Source organism: Balaenoptera acutorostrata, chromosome 4, assembly GCF_949987535.1.
Source record: "Balaenoptera acutorostrata chromosome 4, mBalAcu1.1, whole genome shotgun sequence".
NCBI lineage: Eukaryota > Metazoa > Chordata > Mammalia > Artiodactyla > Balaenopteridae > Balaenoptera > Balaenoptera acutorostrata.
The window spans coordinates 40421097-40441694 of record NC_080067.1 but is presented as its reverse complement, the minus strand read 5'-3'; the positions used below and the strand labels follow the sequence as shown (position 1 = coordinate 40441694).

At 39.2% G+C, this 20598-nt stretch overlaps 1 protein-coding gene across 3 annotated transcripts in view; it reads left to right on the top strand.

Moving 5' to 3' along the window:
• The window catches only part of PLCH1 (phospholipase C eta 1), a 224542-nt gene extending 204539 nt beyond the window's left edge, over positions 1-20003 (top strand). For 2 of the 3 annotated variants that reach the window (XM_057546090.1, XM_057546091.1), the window contains 8 exons: positions 3049-3228; positions 3320-3427; positions 4436-4560; positions 8855-8939; positions 11228-11374; positions 11614-11693; positions 14012-14366; positions 16819-20003. In XM_057546090.1, coding sequence (XP_057402073.1) covers positions 3049-3228; positions 3320-3427; positions 4436-4560; positions 8855-8939; positions 11228-11374; positions 11614-11693; positions 14012-14366; positions 16819-18902 — 3164 coding nt within the window. In that variant the 3' untranslated portion in view covers positions 18903-20003. Of the gene's footprint in view, positions 1-3048; positions 3229-3319; positions 3428-4435; positions 4561-8854; positions 8940-11227; positions 11375-11613; positions 11694-13514; positions 13575-14011; positions 14367-16818 lie in introns of all 3 variants that reach the window. The other variant, XM_057546093.1, reaches the window with a different exon arrangement.
• Positions 20004-20598: the final 595 nt, after the last annotated feature.

Below are 20598 nucleotides of genomic sequence, written 5' to 3'. Positions count from 1 at the left end.
TAGTTTTTTCCCCCCAATCCACAAGGGTATCTTTTTCTATCTGCAGATTTTCTTCCCTTTGGTGTTGATTCCTTCTTTAGATGGTGACAATTATTAAAAAAAAATTAATTTCACATGTGAGAACATGAGAACCTGTAGGATTCTCAGCAAGTGAACATCACATTCTTTTTTTTTCCAGATTCTTTTGCATTATAAGTTATTACAAGGTATTGAATTTAGTTCTCTGTGCTACACAGTAAGACCTTGTTCTTTATTTTATATACAGTAGTGTGTATATATTAATCCCAAACTCCTAATTTATCCCTTCCCTTTCCTCTTTTGTAACCATAGGTTTGTTTTCTATGTCTGTGAGTCTATTTCTGTTTTGTAAATAAGTTCATTTGTGTCATATTTTAGATCCCACATGTAAGTGATATCATATGATATTTGTCTTTCTCTGTCTGACTTTGCTAGTATGATAATCTCCAGGTCCATCCATGTTGCTGCAAATGGCATTATTTCATTCTTTTTTATGGATGAGTAATATTCCATTGTATATATGTATCACATCTTCTTTATCCATTCCTCTGTTAATAAGCATTTAGGTTGCTTCCATGTTTTGGCTATTGGAAATAGTGCTGCAGTGAACATTGGGGTATGTGTGTCTTTTCGAATTAGAGCTTTCATCTTTTCTGGATATGTGCCCAGGAATGGGATTGCAGGATCATATGGTAGTTCTATTTTTAGTTTTTTAATGAACCTCCATACTGTTCTCCATTGTGGCTGTACCAATTTACGTTCCCACCAACAGTGTAGAAGGGTTTCCTTTTCTCCACACCCTCTCCAGCATTTATTATTTGTAGACTTTTTTTTTTTTAATTAATAGCTACTTTATTTATTTATTTATTTATTTATTTTTGGCTGTGTTGGGTCTTCGTTTCATGCGAGGGCTTTCTCTAGTTGCGGCAAGCAGGGGCCACTCTTCATCGCGGTGCGCGGGCCTTTCACTATCGCGGCCCCTCCCGTTGCGGGGCACAGGCTCCAGATGCGCAGGCTCAGTAGTTGTGGCTCATGGGCCCAGTTGCTCCGCGGCATGTGGGTTCTTCCCAGACCAGGGCTCGAACCCGTGTCCCCTGCATTAGCAGGCAGATTCTCAACCACTGCGCCACCAGGGAAGCCCTTTGTAGACTTTTTGAGATGACTGTTCTGACCAGTGTGAAGTGGTACCTGAACATCACATTCTTGTAATATCTGCCCACAGCTAGAAAATAAACTCAGGAAGTATTTTAATGGAGTTAAAGGTATATTTGGTTCATAGAAATATAATTTCTACTACATGCCTTAGGTAATCATAATCCTATTAGCTTAATGGAAAATAATATTGAGGACTATTTAGTTCTTGAACTTTATCTGTTTTTGTCTTTTGTGTGTGTGTGTGTTTTAGCCACAAAATAAGCAATAGATAATGAATGCATGGCTCATCCTAATGCAAAGCAACTCAACTCTATTAATATACTAATTGACATGTACCTAATTAGCAAGTTCATCTTACTGATAATGTGGTGTGCGTAATTTATGTAGAGAGACAGAGAAAATAGTGGTACTAATTTTAGTGCTACTCCATCTGCATGTGGTTTGTCAAAAAGACTATATTTTCTCTTATGTTCAAAGTATTCCTCATCAAAATCTACAAATATGATCATTTTTAGTATGCTTGAGATATGTAAACTATGCTAAGTTATGTCAATAAGCTATTGATATATTTGATAAGGAAAGAGTCTATATGAGGGAAATCGTCAGATTAAACACTGTAATCCTCTAATTTCTTTGCCTCCCACTTGTGTTTATGACTGTTCCACGCTGTAGAGTATAGTTGCTAGTCATTTGGCCAGTGTTTAATAACTAAGGGTGTACAACCCTAAGGACAACAAGGGCCCTGGGAGACTGTGTGCATGAATAAACATGCAGAGTCTGGATACAGTTCAGGCCCAGTAAGATTATAATTCACCTCCTTTGTTTCATGGGCCATGTCCCTCAGTCTGGGTTCAGAGCACACATTGGAATGAGAATGAGACTCTGGGCAAGTTTGGATCTTTATCTAGGCTGGTCTATTCCAACAGGTCCAGATGACATGGGGTGGTCATTTTGGGGCTGAGGTATGGATGTCTGGTGAAGGGGTGGGATGGGTGGGAGCATTTTAGATGTGGTACAAAAGATAGTACTGGGAGAAAAGGGTAAGATATTAAATAATTGGAGGTTCACTCCATCATGACCCCCTAACTTGTAGCTTCGTTGGTCCTGGATTAACCCTTTCTGATGATGCTCCAAGCAGAAACTTTAATATAGGCTTCCTGTTTTTTAACCTCCCTTTACTTTTCCATTATTTATAAATCTGGCTAGGTGGATGACTGTTCTTGTTTCTGAAACTTTTATTTCTTTATAATATTCTTTTGAATTCTTTTTCCATTATTATTCCTTTCTCCCAAATAGGTTTTGACTGGTTTCATAATTCTATTCAAAGTAACTTTAAAACCCAATTTTCCTGTTTTGGAATTGGTCTTTTCCCTTTATTTTCTTCAACTCTGAATGCTGTCACTTAATGTGTTTCATATGTATGCTTTTTAGATGAATGCCTTCAATGAATGTCTCCCTTTTATCAGGAATGAGTTACAAAGATAGTTTTATTTATCCATAGGTGTCTTGATCTCTGGCAAAGCTATTCCGTTTGAATCATGCACCTAGAAAATAATTTTCCTGTCTGTCCTCTTCATACTAGTCAGATAGACATGAAGTAGTGAGATGATTGAGTTCTTGGGAGAATGTGGGATCCAGAAATAGGCAGTTATCTGAGCAAGATGCACAGCTCTGATCTGAGATGGCAAAAGAGTCCCGAGAGTGGAACTTTATAGACCTTTCTTGCTCAGGAGCTGCGCCTGCTCTGGTTGAATTCACTCTTTTGCTCTGCCTTTTATTATGGGTGTAATCCGACATCATTATAAGATCTTTTATGAGTGGTGTTTTCTTTGCAGCAGTTCTCACGTTTCTGTTTTCTTTGTTAAAAACTTCTAGGAACCACAGGAAATGTGTTATCATTCAGTGAAACAAGAGCACATCAGGTGGTTCAGCAGAAATCTGAGCAGTTCATGATTTATAATCAGAAGCAGCTCACGAGGATTTATCCCTCCGCCTACCGCATCGATTCCAGTAACTTCAACCCTCTGCCCTACTGGAACGCAGGTTGCCAGCTAGGTGTGTATGCCTCGGGGAGGAGCGGTTCTCCGTGTGTCTTGACTCCACGCTGCCGTCTTGCCTAATTCTCTTAAACTTTGAACTTGCACAGTGGCATTGAACTACCAGTCTGAAGGGCGAATGATGCAGTTAAATCGAGCCAAATTCAAGACAAATGGCAATTGCGGCTATGTCCTCAAACCCCAGCAGATGTGCAAAGGTGTGTGTTAATTTCATAGTCACGGCTCTGAACGCAGGAGACCTCTATTGAAGGAGCTCTGTGGAAAGTGTGATGCCTCTGTTTTGCAACATGATTTTTTAAAAAGAGATGAATTCGGTATTGAAATGTAAATAAAGAAGTCTTGTCACAACTGTTTAATATTTGGGTAGCGTGATGTTTAGAATGTTCCTTGTGATGTTATGCACTTAAAGAGGGACATGGATAATAGCAGTGGATTGTCACCTGAAATCCAGTGGTCCAGCATGATATTCACTGAATGCTTTCAGAAACTCTCTAAGGGAGTATGAGTCTGAGACCTGCTGGCAAAATTGTAATAACACCTGAAACAATTTTATCAAGCCCTTTTTAGTCAGTTTATTCCAATTACAAAACAGTGCTAACACCAACAACATAAAAAGGTAATGCAATGTTAGATCAAAAACACTTCCTTTTGGTTCTGCTTATTAAAATTCTTTTTAAAATTTCCAAGTTGGATTTTTAACAGTTCAGGTAAAAAACTGTTGACAGATGTGTCTTCAGAATTTTGTGCTTTGCGTGTTTTCTTGCTATGCTGTTTACTTAATTTCAGGTCTTCTTTCTGTTTATTATATTCACTCTATACCTGCAATAGTTTAGGATGGAAAATTATGTGAATCTGACAACTGCTCCCCTTTTCTATACTACGGACATTCAAATAAAATGTTCCTCTTACCCCCTGCCTTGGTTGAAAATTGCATCACAGACACTTGTTTTAAATGGGTCCAATCTTCTGGCCTTTGGGAGCATAGATTCTAACAAAAAAACACAGCTATGGAAATGCCAGCTGGCATTGCCTTCAGGCAAAAGACACGCTGATAGTTATGTGATAATTTCTTTGCTTTAAGAAACACTATAGTAATCCAGCATCTATTGTTTCTTTGTTCTGCAAGCTTAAGGTATGTGGGTGTGTGTGTGTATTTTTCCATGCCACCAAACCTAGATTTTTAACCTCTGCTTTACTTGGCTTAGGTACTTTCAACCCTTTCTCTGGTGATCCACTTCCTGCCAACCCTAAGAAGCAGTTCATCCTGAAAGTGATTAGCGGGCAGCAACTCCCCAAACCTCCAGATTCCATGTTTGGAGACCGAGGCGAGGTAAGCTGTATACGACCAAGTGGTTAATTATGTGATTTATTTTATTGTGTTTACATTTCATCTGAAATGTCTTAAGGGTTCTGTGTGTATGTGTGTTTGTAAATGAGCACTGACCTCAGCTCATCAGATATTGACTGACTTATTGGCAAAGCACACACAGTTCTTTCTGGAGTGCAGTGCATCATCTATTTCGGAGGCATGAGTGCAATGCAATTCAGTTCACGATTCAAGACTGACACTGGCAATGCTGAACTGAGATGCAAGGAGCAATTTCGTTATTAATAGACACGCTGCCTAGGAGAACATCTTAACCTTCCGTCCGCCTGCCTCATCCACTGTGACCCTCACCTCTGCTGCACATTGGCCACCTGCTCCCTGGCCACAGGCTGGCTCTTGCCTTGCTGCACTTCTGTTGCGTGATTGTAAAATGTCTCCCTCTGTGACCACAGCCTCCGCTCTTTCCAGAGCTTTCATTCCGTTATCCCCACTCCACCTGCTCTTGGCCTCCTTAGCCTCCATTTTCTCCCTACCTGTCAGCCCCTCCTCTGTTCATGTCCATCCTCTCAGGAGTGGTCCATCACTTCAGGCTCTTTGCCACTCCCACCTGTTAAATTATCCTTTCTGGATCTTGAATGTCGATGGTGAAACCAAGCAGCTCTGCAGTGGTCCCACCATCAACTCTGTCTCAGATCTCCACCGACCCACGAGTAGTGCTGCACTGCCATCCCAACTCCCCCCTGATCAGTCCTCTATCCTGTTCTCCACAGTGGCTATTTTCAACCTCGTCTCTCCTCAAACATTCGTTCTCATCGCTTTCTCCAGCAGATGGCCCCATGTCCTCCCTCTCAGAAAGTAGGAGCTTCAGGTGGGACCATGTCTTCCATCTGCATTGCCTTCAGCCTAATCCAGGCCACCATCATCTCTTGGCAGTTCTGCTGCAGTAGCCTCCCAGCTCACTGGCCTCCCTGCTTCCAATTCTGTTCTCTCAGCAGCAAGAATAGTTATTTTGGTAGTATCAGAAAGTTTATCCTTACTTCCTCATCTTTCCATTTTTCTTTATTGTCTGCAAAAAGGAAGACTTACTTCCTATATTTTCCCCCAAACTTTTTATTTTGAAAGATTTCAAACCTCAGGAAAGTTGCAAGAATAATAAAATGAACACCATATCTCCAGCACCTAGATTCACCAGTTATGTCATTAAATTTTGTTACTTTTGCCTTATCTTCCTTTCATGTGTAAATGTGTGCATAAATATACATATACACATACATATATACTTATCCACATGAAAGGGAGAAATAAAGCAAATATAACAAAATTTAATTATATATATGCGTGTATATATATATGCATTTTCTTTTCTTTGGAGAGTCATTTGAGCGTAAGTTAACATCATGACCCCAATCCCTAAATACTTCAGCATTTGTCTCTTAAGAACAAGAAGGTTATCCTGTATAACCGCAATACAGTTGTTACACCCATGACATTTAATATCGGTACAATAATATATTTTTTTCTATTTTATTTTATTTTTTTAGACCATCAGAACTTTATTCATTTTTTAAAATTTTATTTTAAAACAATTTTTATACAATTTTTACAGGTTACTGTCCATTTATAGTCATTACAAAATATTGGCTGTATTTCCCACGTTGTACAATACATCCTGGAGCCTATCTTATACCCAATAGTTTGTGGGTACACTAATGTTATCTAATATAAAATCTATATTCAATTTTCCCCCATTGTCCCCAAATTGTTCTTACATCTTCTTTTTTTCTTTTTAGATTCAGAATCCAATTAAGAATCACACATTGCTTTTAGTTGTCATTTCTCTTTGGTCTTTTAAAATATAAAACAGTTCTCCAGCTTTTGTTTTCATTATACTGATATTTTTAAAAATGTCCAAATCAGTTGTGTCCAGAGTGTCCTTCAGTTTGGATTACCTGATTGTTTGTTCATGATTAGAATCAGACTAAACATATTTGGCAGGAATACTACATGGGCAATGTGTATCCTTCTCAGTGTATCATATCAGGGGCCACATTATGTCAGTTTATCCTAGGATTGATAATGTTACTTGGATAAGGAGGTTTCTTCCAGGTGTTTTTCACTGCATCGGTATTTCTTTATCTTTGTAATGCATAGTCTGTGGGGTTAGAGTAATCATTTAAATGTATGAGGATTATCTTTCTTTTATAATTAAAATAAAGTCCAACCTCCTTATTGTGGTTTATGAGGTTCTCTGTCAGGAGATTTTAACTCTTTTTTGAGCCATAGAACCCATTGGCATCTGATGAGGCGTTTGGACCCCTTCTCAGAATAATGTTTTTAAATGCATAAAATAAAATAGATAAAGGTACACAGGACAAATTATATTGAAATTCACTTATCAGTATATTAAAAACAAACTGTGACATACAAATATATATGCAATAAATAGCAGGATCTAGAGGGGGGTTGAATAACTATTAGAATTTTGAAGTCGTGATAAGTATGGGTGATACACGGAGATTTCTGCAACAACTATAATGGGACTTGAAAACATCTGTGATTTCTGCCAGGCACAAAACTACAGTACTAATAGTCTACTATTTGTGTTTTAGTCAGAGGCTAATGAAAATATAGTTTCTCCCCCCCTCTAGTCCCCCTGAATTCTCAGCCTGTGATCTCTCGCACTGTTCATATCTCTGAGAATGAAATAATAATTTTTCTTGCTCCTAATCAGAAAATTGATTGTCATCTTTAATTTTCACCTTTTCTTTGCTCTCCACAGCTACTCAATTAGCATCTCCTGGACATTCTACCTCCCAAATCTCTCCCTAATCTTGCTACCACTATCCAGTTCCATTCTCCCAGCATGTCACCTGGATTACAGCATGATGAAGTGGACACTGTTATCTTAGGTTTACAGATGAGGAAACTGAAGCACAGACAGTTACACAACTTGCCGAAGTCCAGCACAGGAACCAAGTGTCGAAGCAGGAAGTTGTTCTTCAAGCCTGTGGCTTCTTAAATTCCTTAATTTAAACTTAAATTAAACCTCTTAAATTCCTTAAGATTAAGGAATTTAATTTTATTTTCCTTAGTCATATTTATTAGCTGCCCCCAAATCCAAGACTCCCAATGGTACAGTTTTACCACAGTGTTCTATTCTAAGGAAAAACTTCTAGCATCAAAGAATTAATGGAAAAATGAGTAAACTTTAGCTGTGATTTATTTAGTAAACAAAAAGTGTGTCTATCCACCTAATTGTCTCAAAATGTTTTTCTATCATACCTCTAGCTCATATTCCGTGAAGTTCCCTCCAGAACTGTATTCTCCTTACTCTCCAAGCTCCTAAAAATATGTTTTCCCAGACTTCATAATTCTCTCCTTTCTGGGTTCCTTAGGATTTTATTCCTTCATTGCTACTTATCCAGTACTGGCACTACAAAGGAGGGCTCACAGATGACAAACAAAGCAGGATCCCTCTCCCAGAGGGCAGGGGGTATGGGGGAGGTGAAGGTGAGGAGGAGGGGCACTAAACACTCATATTTTTCTTTTGATTACCTTTTCATCTTTTTATTTTTAAATACTTTTAAATTTACATCATAGTACACAATTGATTTAACTACATTAAAGTACACCAATCAAATGTGGATAACTTGATTAATTATTATGTAAGCAGATCAAGGTAGAACATATCCAGAAGCCCCAGAAGGCTTCCGCCCACCCTCCCAGTCAATATCTACTCCCAGTCCTCTCCTCCCCCCATCAAATACCAGTCCCTGTCAAAACAGATTCATTTAGTCTGTGCTCAAACTTTATGTAAATGGACTCTGACGGTATACACTCTTGTGTCTGGCTTGTTCCACATTATGGCTATGTAGCACAACTTTGTTATTTTTTCATTGCTGTGTAGTATTCATTAAATGAATATTCCACAGTTTATCCATCTTACTCATAATGGACGTTTAGGTTGTTTCCAATGTGTGACTATTATGAATTCACCTGCTCTGAGCATTTCTGCCTAGATAGAAGCTCTCATTTCTGTTGGTTATATACCTTCAATTGGAGTTGAAGGTTCATCGGGTTAAGTTTTTGTAGCATTAGTAGATATTGGCAAATAACAATGTAATCTTTTTTTATTCCTGCTTCATAGTTGACTCTGTTGAATCTGATACAATTTCTCTTTCTTAGTAAGCACCTAAATAAATGGGTTGCTGTTGATATGTGATATTTTGGCCAATATTCTTAAATTAACATGTGTAGAAATTTATCAGTTGTAGTAATACTTTCTTTATTTATATAGATCATTGATCCTTTTGTAGAAGTTGAAATTATCGGATTGCCAGTAGATTGTTGTAAAGATCAAACTCGTGTGGTAGATGACAATGGTAAGATTATAATCTCTGTTCACTTTTAATAAGGATGCTCTAGAAATAGAGTTTGCACTAAAAAAGAGAATTTTTCTACATGGAAGAGAAACAAATTTCTAAAATCTGTAACTGCCATCTGAGTTTTGTTAAGATTTTTCAACACATAAAACTAAGTAAATATGGGATTGATGCATGGTATATCTTGACGGATGTTGTAATCTAGGCTCTCAAGCCTCCTGCTTTTGAAGCAAATGGTTTTTTCTAGTGAAATGAATTATATTTTAAAGATCTGGGTTAAAACTTCATGTAGGAAAATGACTCATTATATTTTTATATTGTTTTCATGACATGAGTTGCCTCAAAGTTCTCATTTGTGAAGCCCACGTCCTAATGATTTCTCATTTTTTTCTGGAGCATGTACAGCTGTAACGGCAAGTGCAGCATGCTCTGGCAAGTTTACTTCTTGAATATGTACTTGCGGTGCATGGGCAGCCTTCTTCTTCTGTTTTGGCCATCATGTAAAGAAAACTTCCTTTACTCAAGCCTCATGTCTTTTTCACAGTAATCTTCTAAGGTTGTACTTATTCATACATATGACAAACATTATTGCATGCGTGTTTTTCTCAATCTCTAGTCCTTAATACTGTAAAAAATCTAAACCCCAATCCTCAAAACGTTTGGGAAATTAGAGGTTTCTAGAGAGACCTTAAGAGGAGTTTAAGGAAAGGAATTTGAGGGTTCAAGAGTAGCACAAACCTGTTACTTAGGAAATAACATGCTTAAAATAAGCAAACTTCCCATACTGCATTTTCCTACCAATGCTCAATGTATTTTTTTTGGTCTCAGAAATAATTGAGATGTCATCACTAAGTCAACAAAAAGTATCTCTTCTCTTGTTCAGGAGGGACATCTCAATGATTTTCAGTCCGTAATTATTTCATTAGCTAAGGCATTAGGGTTAAGTGGCTGATGCCTCCTGAACGCATACATTTAATAACATGAATTTTCATTTTTAGAAAAGAAAAACAAACTTATAGAGTACTTGAATTTTTATCAGTTTAATTATTTTATCTGAGAGAATTTTACCAAGAAATAAACGTGGTTTTGCCTTTTAGAATTTGAGTTGAATTATATGCCTTTCCTATTTATTTTCAGTAGCTATGAAACTATGTCATCTTTCATGTATTAAGGTCTTGCTTCATGAGAAGCCACTGGAAATCAGCAGTGCCTCGTCTCCTTTGGCTCTGTCACTAGTTGTATGATGTTAGGCATGTTATTTTCTCTGAACATCAGTTTTTCTCGACTATAAAACGAGCATTATATTTCCTATGTTAAAAAGTGAGCCTGGGGGCTTCCCTGGTGGCGCAGTGGTTGAGAATCTGCCTGCTAATGCAGGGGACACGGGTTCGAGCCCTGGTCTGGGAAGATCCCACATGCCACGGAGCAGCTGGGCCCGTGAGCCACAGCTACTGAGCCTGCGCGTCTGGAGCCTGTGCCCCGCAACGGGAGGGGCCGCGATAGTGAAAGGCCCGCGCACCGCGATGAAGAGCGGTCCCCGCACCGCGATGAAGAGTGGCCCCCACTTGCCGTAACCAGAGAAAGCCCTCGCACGAACCGAAGACCCAACACAGCCAAAAAAAATAAATAAATAAATAAATAAAGTAGCTATAAAATTAAAAAAAAAAAAAAAAAAGTGAGCCTGGGTTACTTGTGTAATTTTTAAGAGTTATATATTTTTGAAAGTCAGTAATATATATTTTTTCTTAATTAGAAAAAAACCTCTGCCCTGCCACCCTTAGAGGATTACCATAAGAATTAAATGGGATGGTATATGTACCATAGCATTGAAACCTTACAAAATGCTTGCTGGTGATGCTTACAGCAGCAGAATCTTTGGTGGGTGAGAAGCATCATTCTACTGGGGTGGGATGGGGGTGGGGAGAGGAATCATTCTTTATTGCTTTTGCTAAAACATTATTCTTAGGTCACTACTATAGATACTTTTTGAGCTTATCGAAACATTCTGGATATTGTCTAAAAGAGCTTTCTCTACAGTGCAATTTGGCATCAAAGATTATTAGAATTGATGTAATGATTTACAGGCAATTTCTTACCAATTATTTTCTAGCAATGGGGTAAATTCCAAGGCTTTATTTCAGTAAGGCATCCCAGGGTGGCTCAGTCGTCTTCACGAGTTTAATAACCATTGCAAGCAATTTTCACTGTCTGCTTTGCAGATGTTGCTGCTAAATCATTTTTAGCCAACCCCTTTGCTTTTCTAATTTGTCTTTTCCTATTTCTCTGAGGATTTAACCCTGTGTGGGAAGAAACCCTCACATTTACAGTACACATGCCAGAAATAGCTTTGGTTCGGTTCCTTGTGTGGGATCACGATCCGATTGGACGAGATTTTGTTGGCCAAAGAACTGTGACCTTTAGCAGCTTAGTGCCTGGTAAGTCTGGCTGGCCTTTTCTCTCTAGACTGACCATTCCTTTTCTTTGGAAGATTTAATATATGATATGTGATATACATGATCCATGGCATATATGATATATAAAATATGTGTTATATGATAATGTGAGTGTTAACATAAAGAACTATAGTAAAGTCAGGTATTTAATTCTGTTGCACCCATGGGAAAGCCAAATGCAAGTTCAACTAAAAGGAAACTACTTTCTCTACTTTTATCAGGCTACCGGCATGTCTATTTGGAAGGACTGACAGAAGCATCCATATTTGTCCACATAACAATCAATGAAATCTATGGAAAGGTAAGAAAGATCACAGGGCTTAAAGCCACATGCAACAATAATATGGTCCTTAATAAAGTTTTCTAATTCATTGCATAAAAGGGAACGTGTATCTTGACAAGCTGTTTTTTTAACAGAAAACTCTAGGGAAGCCCAGCCCACACTGTTCTCAGTGTGCTCTCCTGCCCACAGGTCTCCATCCATGTGTGCTCCTTCCTCTTTTTAGGGGTGTGTACTCATTCCCTCCACCTAGGGGCCCTCTCTGGGCTTAAAAGAATTGAGAAAACTATTACTCTCTAGGGCAATCATTTGTTTGACTAAAACAGTAAAGATAGACTTACATATTTGAATTTTATTATAATCCTTAAAAAGACCCAGCTGGCTGCAGTGGGAAATGTAGTCTCAGATGTTTGAATTCCCTGTACTAACCGGGCTATGATCCCAGCCAGTTCTAGGCAGGATGCATTCATTTAGTGCCATTGTATTCAACTGGAAACCTAAAAATCACGAATGAATTAAAAGCCACCCACAGGACTTAAAAGGAAGAGACCATAAAAGTGTATTCTAGCTCTTTGCTGATGCCAATTTCTTCATTGCAGAGCTCACTTGAGATTTACAAATCAATAGGCTGTCCTCTGGTAATGCCAAGTAATTGGGGACTTGGCCACTGGAATCAATTTTCAGGACTAGATGTGATTTGGAGGGACTGTAGCATTGACCAGGGCCCAGGAATGTCCAGTGCTCTTTATCAGAAGGTCTGCTTTGCCTGGAGCTCCTCCTCCAGAGGTATATACATTCTCTGTGCTTCCGCTTCCTTATTTGTACATGTGGGGTAAAAATAGTACCTACTTCATAAACAAATACTTTATTTTTAAAAAGATGCCTGGCACATAGTAAATGCTCAAAAATGTTGGCTAATATTAATATTATTAAAGACTACAATCCAACTGGCAGGTAGTGGACCAATTTGGCCGGAAATAGGAGGTATGTGTTTATTCTCACATCCATCAGTTGGGAGGGGTGAGGTGCTAAGGATCCTAATTTCTAAGAGTGATAAAGTTTTATGACTTTCTGTGTTTAGTCCTGGGTTTCTATTTGTGCTACTTGTTGGGCTCTCTCCTCTGGCCTAAACATACACAAATGTAAATGATCGAAAAATGATTCTTGAATTTCTAGGAATCCCAGGTGAACAAAGCAGCATCTCTAGCACTTAACATGCTTGAGGGAAGTAATAAAAATCAGTTTGTTAAAAACTTGAGCCAAGGGGCTTCCCTGGTGGCGCAGTGGTTGAGAATCTGCCTGCCAATGCAGGGGACACGGGTTCGAGCCCTGGTCTGGGAAGATCCCACAGGCTGTGGAGCAATTAGGCCCGTGAGCCACAATTACTGAGCCTGCACATCTGGAGCCTGTGCTCCGCAACAAGAGAGGCCACAATAATGAGAGGCCCGTGCACCGTGATGAAGAGTGGCCCCCACTTGCCACAACTAGAGAAAGCCCTCGCACAGAAACGAAGACCAAACACAGCCATAAATAAATTAATTAATTAATTAAAAAAAAAAAAAAACTTGAGCCAAGAAGGTGTTCTGTAGGACTTGTGTTCTCTCTCCTAAATAAATGTCCATGTGTAAGTCATTTATTACCTTCAAGGTGTGTTTGGGTTGATATTCATAAACCACAACATGATGGTGGTGAATTGAGCAATGAATGAACTTGTGACTAAAAATCCAAAGTGGGAGAAAGGGTTTATAGAGCATATGTGTTCTATCTCCTTCTGTTTTTACTTGTGCAGCCTTCTTGAATGAGCCCAAATCGTGTTCTGTTGTGCTTTTTTCCCCCTTGCAGTGGAGCCCTTTAATACTCAACCCCAGTTACACTATATTGCACTTTCTAGGAGCTACAAAGGTAGTTTCTCAGCATGGTGCTTGGTTGTTGCTGGCGCGTTTCTCTTTCAGTGGTCATGGCGGCATGCTCTCTCACATCGCTCCATCTTCCTGCTCACCACTTTAAAACATGCATCTGTTGCTTTAAGGTGGCTCAAGTTCATTATAGTCTTTTCACTGTGGAAACTCTTCCTACCACCTTGTCATCTTTGGGCAGGAAACTTGTGGGAAAGCTTGGTTGTGAAAATGGGAGGCTGCCTTCCTCCCAAAGTCAGGTTGATAAGATGTGCATGACGTTGTGCAAACATGCTGTGAGCTGCTGTTTTCTTGGTTTGAATATTCTTCAGTGGCTGTGAGATTTCGTTTTGTATCCATTTTTCATGGAGCTGTCATTGAAAAGGCAAGCAGTTGACACAGTGGTATTTGCTTAACTTGTGCTTGGTCCTTTTGTGTCTTCAGAACAGACAGCTCCAAGGTCTGAAGGGGCTGTTCAATAAGAATCCCAGGCACAGCTCTTCGGAAAACAGTTCCCATTATGTTCGGAAGCGATCGATTGGAGATAGGATTCTGCGACGCACAGCCAGTGCTCCAGCCAAAGGCAGAAAAAAGAGCAAAATGGGCTTCCAAGAGATGGTAGAGATAAAGGATTCTGTGTCTGAGGCTGCAAGAGATCAAGATGGGGTCCTGAGAAGGACCACACGCAGTTTGCAAGCACGCCCTGTCTCTATGCCTGTTGACAGAAGTCTTCTGGGGGCTCTGTCGCTGCCTATATCCGAAACTGCAAGAGACACAGAAGGAAAAGAAAACTCTCTGGGTAAGATGCTTTAAGTTTCTCTAAGAACACACCCCTTTAAGGCCCATTTTGGTCCCTAATTACCATTATGACATGGCTGACATTTTGTAGTCAAAGTAAAATATACTGAAAAATAAATCATTACAGTACATTACAGTGTTACCTTTTAGACCATATTTTAAACTTTGGGGAGTGGGTGGTAGAAGAGCTATCTCCTAGTCACCTAAAGCCTCGAAATAACATTGGCATCTGAAATTGACAGTGAGGGATCAGATGTGATGGCGTGGAGCCTATGGGTCTATGAGGTACCACAGAGGGAGGTGAAACCTGCAAAATATGAGCAGAGATCATGGTTTTCTAAGTGGGTACACTATTTACTGATTTTCTGAGGAGGAATAGAATTAAATTGACTTTTCTGAGGTTGAGTTTAGTTATATTTCTTTCCCACCATATAACATGTTGCTACAATTGGAAATGTTTATGGAGAAAGAGGAAAAGCCAGATGTTAAAAGTAATCCACCTTCTTCACTTGAGAAATCTTTGCTTCCTCAAGAGGTAGCTTATTAGCTGTTTTCCTGTGGCCTCGTTTCCCTGACCGCTGGATGTTGGTAGGGAAGAAAGCACATCTGCAGCTCCTGTCCATTCACAGATTCCTCAGGCATAGGAACCAGGCATTACCCATCTTTTCCCCTAATTTAAGCATAATGCTTCACTCATATCAAGAACGTGATAAAGAGTGATATCTGCTTTACAGTGTACCAAAGAGCTCTTGCCTTGTGTCGGTGACTCTTCCCCCACCCTATTTTAGATAATTTAAGCACCAAAACTGTGTCCATGTGAGGTCTCTGCAACAAGTAAGTTTTAATTAAATCAAAATCACTTCAGACAGTAGAATGTGATACCTGTTTCTTTTAGCAAAATTCTTTCATCATGCAATCTAATTTCAATGATCTGTTTTCTCACAAACACCACTTTGCTTGTATTGATTTTTTTTGTAAGATATTGTAGGGAGACAAACCAATTTTTGAATGCTTTATTTGAAGGAGAAAAAGGCAGTTAACAAGTTTGAAATTTTGCTAAGAGCAGTATCAGAGAAGAGATGAAATATATGCTTTCAAATTTATTTCAAAACTCCATTTTGGGGGAAAGTAAACTATATATAAATATAAATAACTCCATTTTGGGGGGAAAATAAAGCAAAAGAAATTAGTAACAATTAATCCTGTAATGCCACAATTAAGATGTTACTACCATTAAGGTGAGTTAGAAAGGAATAGTTATGTTTCTTTCCTCCCTTTAAAAAACAGGAAATTTATATAAGTTATTCATATATATATATAGCATAATATATTTAATAATAAAGTATAAATCTTATAAATATGGAGCAGTACATAACCATGCAATGATTCAAGTTATCATGTAGAAGAAAAATTAAGTGGAAAAAATTCAGAATAAAAAATTGTATACATAATTCTATCCCTCTACAAAAGCTTACAGTGGCTATCTGAGTGGTAACATCATATAATCTTTATATTTTTCCTTATCATTTTTGGGTTTATCAAATTATTATGATGAATTTTTTTAGTTAGGAAAATATTTAATAAAAAGTTAAACATATTTTCTTGATTCTCATAACTGAAAGCATAAAATCCATTAAAATAATGTGATTAAGAATCCTTGAACACCTAATATCAATATTGTCTTAGCACTATACTAAACAGGATGGGGTACCCCAAGTTACTTTGAATTGTGTATTTTTATAGTTTTCCTTACTGTGCCTGATATCTTACTGCCTCTTTTAGGGGAGAATGCAATATGAAATTTATGTATTAAAACCAAAAAAATAGGATCAACGGAAAATTAGATATTAGCAATGGTATAGAATTGGTGACCAAGTCTTTATTTTTACATTTTAAAGTCAACAGATACTGATATTTTAATGCATCTATTGCACCCTCCAATTTGTTTTAGAAATTAATTGGTTAAAATCAGTATTTTGCCAAAATGTTTTTCAAAATGATTTGTGTGGGGTTTTTTTTTTCTCTAACACATGTATAACTTTGAAAGCTTACAGTATCTTGCTTACAGGTACCACAATACTTTGTTTAACAGAGCTGTCTTGTTCTGTTTTTATTGCCATGCTTCTGTGTAGTACAAATCTGAATAGGAAACAACTTAAGGTAATCTTCACTGTAAAAGTATGGTAACTCATTGACATTTTTTTTTACAATGAATATTACATCCTTAGCTGATGTAATAGCTATTCAAAGGGAAGTTTCAGTGAAATTACTATATTTTACCATTTATCCATCACACAGACACTTTGTTGCAAATCTATGCAATCCATAATTATATTCTGTCACGATGTAACAGATTTACATTTTCCATTTGTCTGTCTGAAGACAAACATGAGTGTTTGCAGGTCCTACATAAAGTGATACGTGTCACTTAAAATATTGTTTGTTTCATTCAGCAGAAGATAAGGATGGCAGAAGAGATGGGAAGGCAAGTATAAAAGACCAACATTTTCCAAATTTCAACAAAAGGTTATCCGCTTCCTCCAGCGCTCTCCTCCACAAAGACATCAGCCACGGGGACTCTGCTGTTTCTACCGCCAACTTGTCAATCACAGAACAGTTGGTACCAGGTCCAAAGGGTGGGAGAACCAAATCAAATGTGTTAAGTGATCGCCAGGAACACCAGTGCACCAACAAATCCCTCTCCCCAAGGCAGCATTTGGCTCGTGACCCTGCAGTTATCCTAACACAAGATCTGTGTGGTGTGAAAACCAAGGAAAACGGGAATGCTGGGGGCTTCGTGGTAGGGAAAAGCGCATTGTCAGGAAGCATCCTTTCTCAAAGCAATCTGGAGATTAAGAAGCTGGAAGGTAATTGGGATAAGGGCAGAGCTGCAACATCCTTTTCTTTGTCAGATGTCTCTACTCTCTGTTCTGACACACCTGACTTACATTCCACTGCAATTCTCCAGGAGAGTGAAATTTCCCATCTTATTGATAATGTCACTTTGACAAATGAGAATGAGCCTGGCAGTTCCATCTCAGCACTGATTGGCCAGTTTGATGAGACCAGAGACCAGGTTAACCCCACAGTTGTGTCGCATCTTCAGAGCCCCAGTGTGGTAGCGGGCCATCCTCCCTTGCCTACCATGGACCTAAAAATGCCCTTCAAGCATGGCTTTTCCAGTGGAAAACCCAAGTCATCCTTCCTGTGCTCATCTCCTGAGCAGATTGCATTCTTGGGGCACGATAACTCTGAATGCTCAACACATGCAGCTGTTTGTGAAACTATCTGCACTCCTGTCTCTAAAACTAAAGCAGATGATGACCTTTCTGGGAAGACCAAGACACGGGCCATGGAAAACAATCTGCCTCTGTCCTCTAATAATCCTCCCTGCTGGTTACCAAAAAGTCCCACCCACAAAAAAGACTGGGAAATACTGAAGAACCGCAGCCCTGCCACTTCCACTGACTTGACACTGGAAGATGTAATAGTGGATGCCACTCTCTGTTTAAATTCTGGGGAGAGCAGTCTCGTGGAAATGGATGGAGACTCACAAAGTCTGCCTTTAACAACCTATGGATATAGGAGAGAGGGCACAAGTCACCTCGCTTCTCCTTTAAAACTGAAATACAGTCAGGATGTGGTGGAACATTTTCAAAGAGGCTTGAGAAATGGCTACTGTAAAGAGACTCTCCACTCTTCTGTCTCTGAAATATTCAACAGTATTCAAGATGTCAAAAATCAAAATATTTCTCATCTAGCCTATCAGGGTGCTGGTTTTATGCATAACCATTTCTCAAATTCAGATGCAAAAAAGAACCAGACCCCTGGGCCCCTGTCTAGCGTTCAAGACATGCATGACCCTGCCCCCGAGCGGTCCACACACCCTCCTCTGCCTGCTCTGAAGCTGCCCAGTCCTTGCAAATCCAAAAGTCTGGGGGACTTAACATCAGAGGACATCGCCTGTAATTTTGAAAGCAAGTACCAGTGTATTAGTAAGAGCTTTGTTACAACTGGCATCAGAGACAAGAAGGGCGTAACTGTGAAAACAAAGTCGTTAGAGCCTATAGATGCCCTGACCGAACAACTGCGGAAGCTTGTGTCCTTTGACCAGGAAGACGGCTGCCAAGTGCTGTATTCCAAGCAAGATGTCAATCAATTCCCCAGGGCCCTGGTCAGAAAGTTGTCATCCAGAAGTCAGAGCAGAGTGCGCAATATTGCCAGTCGGGCCAAGGAAAAGCAGGAAGCCAACAAGCAGAAAAGTGTGAACCCCAGCCCTGTGGGAGGAGTGGTTCTTCGAAGCAAACCCTGCGCGCCGGCGCCCGCGGGGAACCGGCACTCCACCGGCTCGTACATCGCGGGCTACTTGCGGAGCGCCAAGGGCGGCTGCGGCGTGGAGGGCCGCGGCATCCCCGAGGGCGCGTGCGCAGCCCTGCGCTCCGGCCATGCCGACCAGTTCTGTTCACATCATTCCGTTTTGCAGACCGAGCCGAGCAGTGATGATAAACCAGAAATTTATTTTCTTTTGAGACTGTGAATTACATAAAGCTGCATTTATTTTTATTTTTATTTTTTTTTTACATTTTAAATAAGCTGCATTTTCACTGTTTACGAGATATTCTGTAGAATGTCCGAGTTTTCAGTAAATATGTTCCTTGGCTTTGAGATGATTTTAAAATGTATTTTTAGACTTGCATTACCGTCTCCCTTTGACTCCGTGTGTTCTTCTTGTTCATGCGTTTGTATGTAGCTTCGGGTGACATTTCCCGTGTACCTTTCTGACCTTTCTCCCCTGAGCTGTAAACTCTATCGGTATGATGTATGTGCATGCCCTAGATGTGAAACTTCTCAGCAGCTTGGTTTCTACCGTCCGTATGTTTCACCAAGATGCTCTTTGCTCTGTGTCCTCAGATCACAGTCACAAATGTAGTCATTTTTACTCTCTGTTAAGAGATTTTACAAAGGACAAAGGGATGAATTCTTTATTTTAAAGCCATTATCATTTTTCCTAGTTTTTGTTCTTTATTGAGAAGCCCAGATGCATTTTTGTAACTCAGTTAAAAGAAGATTCAAATAGTTAACTTACTTTTAAGATTTCTCTACCCCACCCAGAAGGAGAGTTCAAAGGAGATTGGTAGCTGCTCCCTCCACACCCTCTCATTTTTGAGTAGGCTGTGAGGGTAGGAGGAATAAAGCAAACTTTTGTATATAAGAACAAAATTGTTTGTTTCACATAAATTTTGTTACATATTTTTGCTAATGGCTTTGTATGTAACAAGAACACAGTTGCCAAGCTATTTGTTGTACTTTTGAATTTTCTGATTAAATTATAGACTGCAAATAATGGCTTTCAGAATGAGGGACTTCCAGCAGATGCTAACAATAACAGTATAGCACAAATTGAAAACTTCCCAAAGCTTTCCAGAAAAAAAAATATTTTCTCATGATAAAACCCAAGTGAATAGATAATTAGAAGAAAGCTTTTCCCTTCAGGGAGCCAAGTAACTATATTTTAGTACCAACATACATTATTTTCACTGTGAATCCATTTTTTATTGCATGTTCAGATGTCCCTCTTTGCTTTTTTGTAACATTAACTGCAACGATGTTCTTCTTGGAGTTCATGAAAATAAAATTAAAGGAGATTTTTAAACACTTCGTGAATTTTTTTTTTTTTTTTTTTTGCAATTGAAGCTCATGTGATGACTGTTGAGTAGGGAACCTGAAGCACTCAGAAATATTTGCCTTTTCATCTCTTTGCAACAGAAGAGATCACTTCTACAGGGATAGTTTTAAGCAGCATTTCATGTCCTTGAGTGTTTTCACTGTGCTTTAAAGACCATATTTGTAAGGCGACTTGAGAAGAAATTCAATGTAATGAGTTTATTTGCATTTGGTGATGATGTTGCCAGTTTAAAAATCCCTCCCAAATCCTGCGTGTGACGGGGGGGTGGGCGGGGGGGTGGAGGGTATGCAGGCAATGCAGGCAAGAGGCTGTATTTGGCCAATTAGGCCACCTGAATCTTTGTTGTGTGTGGGGAGAGTGGGGAGGAAAGCAGTTAGACTCTGCTTTCTCTCAGTTCCCAACCCTGAACTTCTCCCCAGTGCTGAGGGTCTTCCTCTCTTTGGACAAGCACTGGGATGCTGGTTGGGGTAGGGGTGTAATGGTGAAAGGAGAGGGACCCATCTTCCATCCCTTTGTGAACCTGAGATATTTCATCATCTTGGGGGGT